A 10,034-nucleotide genomic window follows, 5' to 3' on the forward strand; every position below is an offset into this window, starting at 1 on the left:
GTTTCGCAGGTAAATGCTTTATCCAATCATAAGAAAATATATAATTTTCACAAAGGACAAAATTCTTTGAATATCACATTAAAGCCTTTTTTATACAATGTATGTTCCTGTTACATTGATTTACAAAAGTTACAAATACAATGTCATGAGGACATTTGCTGATAAAACTTTTCATACACACTGCACAGTCCAACCAAAAAAACGAAATATTTACTTTATGCATATTTATCGTTTCTTGTACAGGCAAGGTTTCAGCTGAAGTCCGGCTTTCTTTGCATTCTCCGGTGCTTTTCCTGTCTTTGTGAATTCAAAAGAGTAGAAGTGGCTGTTTTCTGTGTCCTAAAGAAAAATAAGTGGAAATAAATGGCTTGCATTAATTATATAGTAAATTGAAGCTACATTTTGATCAATAAATTATGTTCTGTTGCAATCTCCATTATTTAACTGAAAAGCTGAGGAAGTAGAACATTTTATGTTAGTGTGATTGTAAATATATTCCATTATTGATTCGCATACTTGCAGAACAGCACAATCCTAGTCTGCAACACTGCACAGTTGGCCTGACTTTCCATCCCTAATACAGCATTAGACCTGCAACTAACAATCATTTATGAAAATTAAGGAGATTATTCTAATGATTGGATAGATTTTTTGACAGCTGTCCTTTTTTTTTCGCATGTTTTGAACAGTAATTGTACAGAAAATGTTTTAATGAGTTTTGCACAATCATCTGAAGATTAACGTACGTTTACACAACAACGATGAAGTGAAACCAGAAAAGTTTTTCCCTTCGCATTTTTTGCATACAGACAACAACGTTGTCAAAATGATCCCCGTTCAGACGGATCTGCGAAAATGAATAAAAACGCATTATGCATGCCAGGCCAGTAATTGGTAGGGCTGGACCCGAATATTCGAATAATCGTTCGGTGGGTTGGTATTCGATTTGAAAAGTTGACATTCGAATTTTTTTTTTTTTTTTTTTTTTTTGCACACCTGGGATCCCCCGCGAAACGGTTCTCATTCGCGCTTGAATAAGGCCGGTGAGCGGCGACACACTGGCTGCGTGGCGTGTCTGTTTTTATTTCGGCTCCATGTTAACATGTTGGAGTTTGCACACTGCCTGCGTGAGACACGCGTCTCAGACGCGGCTCGAGCCACGCGGAAAACGCGTGCATGCTAGAAATAGAACTGACGCCAGTGTTCCTGAAAGGGGAGTGTTCTCTGGCTAGAGCGCAGAACAGCGGAGTTTGTATGGACCGAAGTGCATGCCTGAGCTTGTGTTTTGGGTTAAGCTACGTTGCTTTGACATTGTGGAAAATAGAATAATAGAAACAAAATGTATTAGCCTTTTTACCCGTTATTATCAATCTAAATTAATCTCGTTTTTAATTTAACTTAATTTCGTTTTTCTTTATTTAAATTTCGTTTTTTCTTTATTTAAATTCCGTTTTTTCTTTATTTAAATTTAGTTTTTTTAATTATTTAAATCTACCCTTTACTGTGTCAGTAATTTGTTAGTCAGAAAAATATTAGACTACCTTAAAAGTATTGCTTAATTTAACAGACCTGTGTGTGTGCGTTTTATATCACTATGCAGTGTCCGTTTTCGGAGAATATAAGCCCTGCCCGCGTGAGGTGCGCCGCTTCCCGCTCGCGCTGTTCTGTAGTTTACTAAAAGTTTAAATTCTGAATGTGTCGCGTCTCGCGTGTCCATCTATATTGCACCAAATGCGACACTGCACTCCCGTGTGAAGTCGATTGGATGAACGGTTCTCGAACTAATAATAATGCAAACGGACAGACAGACACATAGAGATTCCTGCCTTTATTAGAGAGAAGAATATGTTCAGCCCCCTCTTTCCGAAGCTTCGAATATTCGATGTTCATTACTACCGAAGCTTCGAAGCTCAAAAAATGGTATTCGGACCAGCCCTAGTAATTGGCGGTGTCACTTTGTAAAGAAACACCAAGCGCCTCACCATTTTTCACAAATTCGCGTTTTTGTAGTATGGTTTAGTAACGGCATCGTTTTTAAAAACTTGCAATTTGAAAACCGTTTTCAAAAAGTTTGCATTTTCAGGCCCCCAAAACATTGTTTTATTTTAAATAAACAGCTAAAACACTTAAAAAGTTTCCCATTTTTAGTTGAAAACAAGTGTTGTGTGAACGGCCCCTCAATCATGATCACCAGCTATCAAGTCTTTCAACTACTATCTGCTTCATGAAAAACTTATGAAGCCAAGGCACTCAGGATCAATAGATCTAAAAAGCGGGACTTTACTACCAACACAAATACTTATTCATTTTAGTTATCATACTTGGTGTGAACAAAAATATGAGGAACAAGTACAGTACATGTTATGGTACAAACACTGAAGTATTCTTAGACTATTTTCAAATCATATCAAGAGTCAAATTTACATTTTTCTATGGGGACACACGACACTAATAGCCGTGGGAAGTTTGAACAGAATGATCGGTTTTCACTGCTATTATTTTGGTTCATTAAAACGAACTGTTCAAAAGAACCGACTCGCGGAAATGACTCAGCCTTCCCCTCACTACAACCTAAGACAGTACGAATCTAAGAGTTAAAATACTGTTATGACTTTAACTGTTCATTAGTTAAACTTGATGTAATCAACTTTTGAATTCATTCTCTGATAAATAGAAAGTTCAAAAGAACAGCATTCATTTGAAATAGAAATCTGTCACTTTTAATCAATTTAATGCATCCTTGCTGAATAGATAAAAAAAAAAAATCTTACTAGCCCTAAACTTTGAACAGTACTGTACACTGGAAATAAACAGCTCATTACCTTATTGACTATCTTGAAGCCCAGACTTGACAGTGCACCAATGAACGAACGTATGTTTTCAAATCTACTGGCCACTTCAGCAATTTTAAGAACACCCCTGTGTTGGAAAAGAGCATATATAAGGGCTAATGTTAGACACACAATGGGTTTGGATTTTAAAATAAACTTTTTAAAGGAATTGTTAATATCAATAATATGAGGCAGTTACCCCATCACCAGGACTCTGTTTGCTTCTGCCAAAAACTCTCCCAGATTTGTCCCCATCAGAGAAAGACAGAAAACAGCAATATCTACTGTAGAATCCCGGAGCGGGACCTGTGAAAAAGTAACACACAGTGCTGCCTTTAGTATTTAGGCTGCATTACAAATCTTTAAAGCTTTATTTCTATAATAACAACTTACTTTTGCCATGTCACATGCAGTGGCAAGATCACAAACCGGAGCCAAATCAAAAGAGTGTACTTTATTCTTTACACTCCGTGCAATTTTACAGTCGCCACAACCGAAGTCTGCGACAACTAAAGAAGGTGGCCTGAAAGAAAAGGAAATTCATGGTTATTTAGCGACATCCAAAAAGAAAAAAACCCTTCAAATGTTGTATTTTAATCATGGAAGATCATTCCATGTATGACCACTGTGGCTGAATCTGAAATCGCCCCCTATACCATAAAATAGGACATTATTTGAGGGGACAGTCATTTGTAGTGGTGTCCGAAACCATAGTGGATGTAATTGAGTGCACTCATTCAATCCCACATTGCACCGCAATAATGAGTGTACAGACGATGTACGTTCAACGCCTGTCCGAATTCGCTCACTCGTTTTCATTCACTCCTTCAAGTCTAATGTAGGGAATAGTGATTTCGGACTCAGCCTGTGATACAAGTTTGGCCTGATGTTTTAAAACAAACAATTAACTGTAGAACAAAAAAAACTATAGTAGCCATGACAAAAGGATCATATAAAGCAAAATAAAAAATGTTTATATATATATATACACATACACATCATACCTACAAAAATATACTACATGATTATAAAATATGATTTTATTGTTATTACTAAAAACAATTGTATAAGTAAATGTATATATTTAGATGCTTAGAAGACTATGATTGGATCCTTATTGCAATGATTATGTTTCTAGCATGTTAAATGTTTGGCAACAGTTCTTCTAACCCTAATTGATGGAGTGTTTAACTTTTCATTTCTTAAACAACCATGTAGGACCACACATCATGACCATATTCAAGGATGACAATGTCAAGATTCATCAGGCTCAAATTGTGAAAGAATGGTTGGGAGGGAGCATGAAGAAAAAATGATGCACCTCTTGATGGAAATAACACCACAAGAGGTGCATACATTTTTGGTCAAGATCTTGTATTGACAATGCAAGAGTCGAGGACTCTGTGAAGTTTCCTCCAGCACATCTCAAAGACTTTCAAAGAATTTAAGGTTTGGACTCAGAGGTAGAAGAAAATGATTCTTCATGCTCCTCCCAAACATTCTTTTACAATTTGAGCCTGATGAATCTTGACACTGTCATCCTGGCCTGGAATATGGACATGGTGTATAATCCTACATAAAGAAAACAACAAAAAGCATGTTCTCTCACTTTTGACAAATATAGGAAATGATCGAATCCACAGGGTTTTCGGGCCAGTGCTGAACTTGCGTTGTGTAGCCCTTGTGGTAAACCGCGATGGCCTCTGGGTCCTGCTGAAACATGCGTTTGGCCTCACCACTGGTCGACGTGTAAAGCAGCTCGTTGATGTAGCGGAATCGAGCGGCTTCTAACTGCCTCAACATCTTTGTCCTTAAAACAGTTGAGGGGTCAGTTGCCATTTTCTCTTCATCACTCTTCAAATTCACTCTTGTACCTTTTGGTTCTTCTGTGGCTTTATTACCGTCATCAGTATGACTCAACTTTAAAATACGACGCAATTTCTCTGCCTGTAATTGTGTTTTTTTCATCATTTTAGAAGGTTTCTCTTTTCCGCCCTCTTCATGTGAGATGTTACCGTTGCTGAGAGAGTGATCTGCTATTCTGGAAGTTTTATCTGTTTTAAAGTCTTTGCCATTTTCAACATCATCTGTGGCGGAGGAAATACCATTCTTTCCACAAAACTTTTTCGTTTTTTTGGAATTTTGTTTCTGCACTTCCTTTGATTTGTTGATGTCCTGTGTTTGTACTAAGGTCTCCTTCTTTACATTGGCTTCTTCGACACCTGTCAGGTTTTTGGACTTTTGTTTCTGCACTTTCTTGGATTTGCTGATGTCCTGTGTTTGAACTAAGGGTTCCTTCTTTATATTGGCTTCTTCGACACCTGTCAGGTTTTTGGACTTTTGTTTCTGCACTTTCTTGGATTTGTTGATGTCCTGTGTTTGTACTAAGGGTTCCTTCTTTATATTGGCATCATCGACACCTGTCGTTTTCGTAAGATATTTGTTCTTAGACCGCTTTTTGTTCTTCATCTTGTTCCTCCACTGCTTTCTGCTTAGCTTTGTCTCTGCTTGACTTTCGTTTTCCTCCAACAGAGGGCATTCTTTCTTTATGTATATTTCATTCTTATCTTTTCTGGACTCTTGTGACACCTTAGAACCTGCAAACACAAATTGATGTGAAAAAGGTCAGTAATGTTCAAGATGGTGGACAAATAAAATTAGTAGCACATGCTCTTACTTATTCCTTTCACGGCCTTCTTCATTAGCTTCTGCTTCTTCTTCGTAGGCGTTTCAGGTGAATCTACTTTATCCTGCTTCTTCCCTTCATTATCAGCATTAGACCTTCTTTTACGCTTTTTGCACCTTTTCTTTTTTGTTGTCTGGACTGCAGGAGAGGCGTTTTTCTCCTCGTCACTATCCTCAAAAACTTTCTCAATTTCCCAGTTAGGAACTGACCCCAACGTTTGCAAGGTTCTCAAAAGACTTTTTTTAGCCACAGACTTATCCTGTTGGGATAAAAGTGCCAGGTGAAAAATTTAATTCAAGTGACAAACCTCTATTAAATAAGGGACAAAAATAATAATACCTTGCAGGGGGCAGGAGACACTTTAACAGTGTGAGATGATCCATCTGCTGATGGAAAATCAGTCCATTCCTCTTCAGCAAACATGATTGCAAACGCTGTAAACCGTGATAATAAGTTTATAAGCAATGTAACAGTGTACAGTCATGTGACTGCTTATCTGGTCAGATGGTAAAACTGATCGTGCTGTTGGAAGAAATTAATTTTCACACAGCCCAAAAACATACGACAGTAGTAATCCACAACTAATTTCAGATTAATTTACGTTTACGCTGTACTTACATCTCACTCCCTCTCTCTCACGCGCAAAGCACCGACACGTGTTTTTGTGTACATCCGGGTTACCGTGACAACTTCCTTTCTACTGGGAAGCTGCTGTTTAAATGCGCTCAATCTTTCACTAGTAAATGATACATGGTCCATTATATTGGCAGAAAGTGAGCGAATTTGGAAGCTGGTTATGTTAAGTTTAACTAATGAACTGAAACCAATGTAATTACTGTGTTCTTACTTTTTTTCTTTTTTTTCTCTTTTTTACAGTCTATGCTTTTAACAGTTTACGGTTGTAGTAATGGGGAGTCCAACTCGTTTCCGCGAGTCGGTTCTTTCGAACGGTTCGTTTCAATGAATCAGGATTTCATGACACACGGTCCATTATATGGGTAGAGAGTGAACAAATTCGGACGCTGGTTGCAAGTTTAACTAATGAACTAAAGTCATTATTACCGTGTTTTAACCAGGTTTTAACACTTAGATTCGTATAGTCTTTGGTTGTAGCGACCATATATGTACATAATAAAGGTATTATGGCCTTTATTCTGTTTATCTATGGTAGCAACTAGCGAGGGGGAGCCCGAGTCATTTCCGCGAGTCGGTTCTTTTGAAGAGTTCTTTTTAATGAATCAAAATAATAGCAGTGAAACCCGATCATTCCGTTCAAACTTCGCACGGCTATGAGTGTCGTGTGTCCCCATCACATTTTAAGCAGATTGTGTATAGTCTCGAATTTCCATCATCAAGAAGAAAAAAAATTGCGCGAGTCTCTATAAAGTTATGAGAATAGTTCAGCGCGTTGTCACAGATTTTCCTCTAGATGGCGCCATTTGTTTTCATTTTACCCAAGTTGATTCCAGCGTGGTTTATGCAACAACTGTAATCAAAAATCTGCTCCGTTACATTATTTATTGTGAGAAATCTAAATCTGATAACTTATACATACTTAATATATAACATATAATATACGCAGTGTCCTGAACCCAAACGACATAAAATGAGCCGGTTCATTTTAGCAAATCAAAAACAATAGCGGTTACTAAATTAATCTGACTCAAATATTTTACGTTATTACTGTCATCATGTATGAATTGAAAATAACCAGTGTTGCTGTAAACGCTCAAGTAACTCAAGCTCGTTACTGGTTGTTCGCATGACAACGTGGTGAGATAAACTGAGTGATTTAATTCATTTTTATATAATTAATAAATTAAGCCTATTCTTTTCTTTCTGAAAACCTTATTTTATTCAACCCTTGACAACGATTCAGCAATCAACTGCTATTAATATTTTAAACATGGACTACGGAAATAGAATAAGCCACTTGAATGGAAATTTTGGTAATGTAGGCTATGCATCTAAAAAAAAAATTCTCTATCTTTTAAAATTCTTTGTTGAATATTTGGAGCCTACTGACTTAAGTTTTTTAATGTTAGATTTGCGTGTTTAAATGATCGTCTAGCCCTCTTCTGTAGTAGCGCATTATCACGTGGTTCCTGTTACTTTTCTCAGCGCTGATCAGAATGAGTTAATCCTTTGTAGTGCAGAAAGACAACGGATTATGTCATGTAACAATCATTTCGATTCTTTAATGTGAAAGATTAACTTCGCAGATATCCCCACAGAATGAACGCGCCTCTGTCTTCTTGTGAGAAGACTTTTTTTTGTCTAGACAACAGCTAACGTTACTTGCTAGCAACGTTTGCCGCTTGATTTGTTCACATCCGTTGCTGTAGCTTCAAGCGGAAGTGGTCGAGTTTACTATCAACAATGGCGTCGCAGCAGATGAACACCAACAATGCTCAGATGGGCGTTCAGCAACCGGCTGTTTTACAGCAACCGCAAGCTCAACAGCTCAGTCAACAGCAAGATTTTGACCCCGTTCACAGATTCAAAATGCTGATTCCATTGCTCAAAGATAGTTTACAGGTTTGTTTGGTGTATTTCATTGAGAAATTAACAGTACTTGTTCGAGACAGAAACTCACTTTCATTTACAATTTTATGTTTTCAGAATGTCATGACCATTGCTTCATTAAATTTTGGGCATAATACTGCTATTGACAACGGCTTAAGAACAACAGAGTAAGATCCCATTTAAATTCTTTCTGTAGCCTGTTATAATTGTCAATTGATAGAAAGATCTCGGGAGTGTGTGTGTGTGTATGTATGTGTGTATTTATATATATATATATATATATATATATATATATATTAGGGCTGTCAAATGATTAATCGCATCCAAAATAAAAGTTTGTTTTTAATAATATATGTGTGTGTACTGTGTATAATTAAATTTGTATATATAAATACACACACATGCATGTATATATTTAAGAAAAATGTGTTATTTATATATAAAAAAATTATATTTATATATAATATAAACTATATAAATATATATACAGTATATGTATGCAAATATTTCTTAAATATATACATGCATGTGTGTGTATTTATATATACAAATTTAATTATACACAGTACACACACATATATTATTAAAAACAAATTGGATATTTTGGATGCGATTAATCTTTTGACAGCCCTAATATATATATATATATATATATATATATATACATACATACATACATACACACACACACACACACACACACACACACATATATATATATATATATGTGTGTGTGTGTGTGTGTGTGTGTATGTGTGTGTGTGTGACTGTATAAATGTGTGTGTGAAGGACTTCAGATGCAAAAACCTCATAAAAAAAGCGTTTTTAATTCTACTCTTATCTATAACATGTCTGAAATTAAGGCATTTCAATAACTGATTAATAACCCTTTCATTGCCATGTAAGTGCAATTACTGAACCTAAACATAGTAGCCTGATAAAAAGGCTCATTTAAAAATAAAAAAAGTCAGGCGGACTTAGAGGTTTTTGCATCTGAAGTCTTCACATGTACATATGTATTACGGATAATTTTATGGTTGCATAACACAAGTTTTATAATATATTATAAAAAAATATATATAATATATATTTCCCCTCTCATATTGTAGGAAAGGTAATGATGCAGCAGTTCAGCGGTTTGACAAAAGTTTAGAAGAGTTTTATGCTCTCTGTGATCAACTGGAACTCTGCCTGGTAAGGAATTGTTGTGTTTCTGTTGAACATGCCATTCAATTATATTTTATTAAATTGATGATTTCGATTTAAATCATGGCTCAACTTCTTAACACGAACACATTTATTTTTCTGCAGCGGCTGGCCCACGAGTGCCTCTCACAGAGCATCGACAGCACAAAGCATTCTCCAAATCTCGTACCTACAGCCACCAAGCCAGACACGGTGCAAACCGAGTCTCTATCTTACTCTCAGTACCTCAGTATGATAAAGTCCCAGATTTCATGTGCTAAAGACATTCATAATGCTCTTTTAGAGTGTTCAAAAAAGATTGCTGGGAAAGGTCAGGGAGCTTGTAATTAGTAGCTGGCAATTCTGTGTAGCTTCCTTTTTTGTTTGTGTTTTGCATATCTTTAAAGCTGATTGAAGAATATATTTTTTTGGTATTTTCAATTCTGTTTGTCTATTTACTACTGTGACAAATGTACTTCTACAATTAAAATGAGTATTTTTGAAAGGTTGTGTGTGTTTTCGTGCCTTATAATCTACTATTTTGATAGTACTGGTCCTATCTCTTTAGTTTCTATAAAGATATCTCACACATTTAACTCATCTTTTTTTGCGTTTTTTTTTTTTTTATGTATACTGTTGGAACTATTTATTAATATTTTGAATTAGCTTAAATTGTTTTCATATTTCATAATTAGTTTTAATTATATTTTTAGAAATTTAAAGGGATAGTTCAGCCAAAAATAAAAATGCTGTCCTCATTTACTCACCCTCATGTTGTTCCAAACCTGTATGGTTTCCTTTCTTCT

General features: G+C 35.9%; 2 protein-coding genes across 6 annotated transcripts; one reads left to right on the top strand and one right to left on the bottom strand.

Moving 5' to 3' along the window:
* Positions 1–4: 4 nt before the first annotated feature.
* rrp8 (ribosomal RNA processing 8) lies at positions 5–6,213 on the bottom strand. Of its 4 annotated transcripts, XR_013822861.1 has the most exons (10): positions 6,125–6,213; positions 5,857–5,951; positions 5,509–5,776; positions 5,153–5,428; positions 4,441–5,053; positions 3,225–3,354; positions 3,031–3,137; positions 2,823–2,919; positions 517–597; positions 220–339 (listed from the first exon to the last, which is right to left on the bottom strand). XR_013822861.1 is itself a non-coding variant. In XM_079887024.1 (9 exons), the coding sequence occupies exons 2-9, from the start codon at positions 5,938–5,940 to the stop codon at positions 226–228; spliced, it is 1,689 nt and encodes a 562-aa protein (XP_079743150.1). In that variant the 5' UTR covers positions 5,941–5,951; positions 6,125–6,213; the 3' UTR covers positions 5–225. The 4 variants fall into 4 exon arrangements, 2 of the variants coding, with proteins under 2 accessions (XP_079743150.1, XP_079743149.1); XM_079887024.1 differs by lacking the exon at positions 517–597 and having other exon boundaries at positions 5–339; XR_013822862.1 differs by having other exon boundaries at positions 253–339; positions 4,441–5,428; positions 6,136–6,213.
* A 110-nt stretch (positions 6,214–6,323) lies between these two features.
* med29 (mediator complex subunit 29) lies at positions 6,324–9,737 on the top strand. 2 transcript variants are annotated; one of them, XM_079887028.1, is made up of 5 exons: positions 6,324–6,345; positions 7,863–8,055; positions 8,140–8,210; positions 9,153–9,237; positions 9,355–9,737. In XM_079887028.1, the coding sequence occupies exons 2-5, from the start codon at positions 7,897–7,899 to the stop codon at positions 9,577–9,579; spliced, it is 540 nt and encodes a 179-aa protein (XP_079743154.1). In that variant the 5' UTR covers positions 6,324–6,345; positions 7,863–7,896; the 3' UTR covers positions 9,580–9,737. The 2 variants fall into 2 exon arrangements, with proteins under 2 accessions (XP_079743154.1, XP_079743155.1); XM_079887029.1 differs by lacking the exon at positions 6,324–6,345 and having other exon boundaries at positions 7,795–8,055.
* The last annotated feature ends 297 nt before the right edge of the window (positions 9,738–10,034 follow it).

The sequence above is a fragment of the Squalius cephalus genome, assembly GCF_949319135.1.
Source record: "Squalius cephalus genome assembly, chromosome: 11".
Classification (NCBI taxonomy): Eukaryota; Metazoa; Chordata; class Actinopteri; order Cypriniformes; family Leuciscidae; genus Squalius; species Squalius cephalus.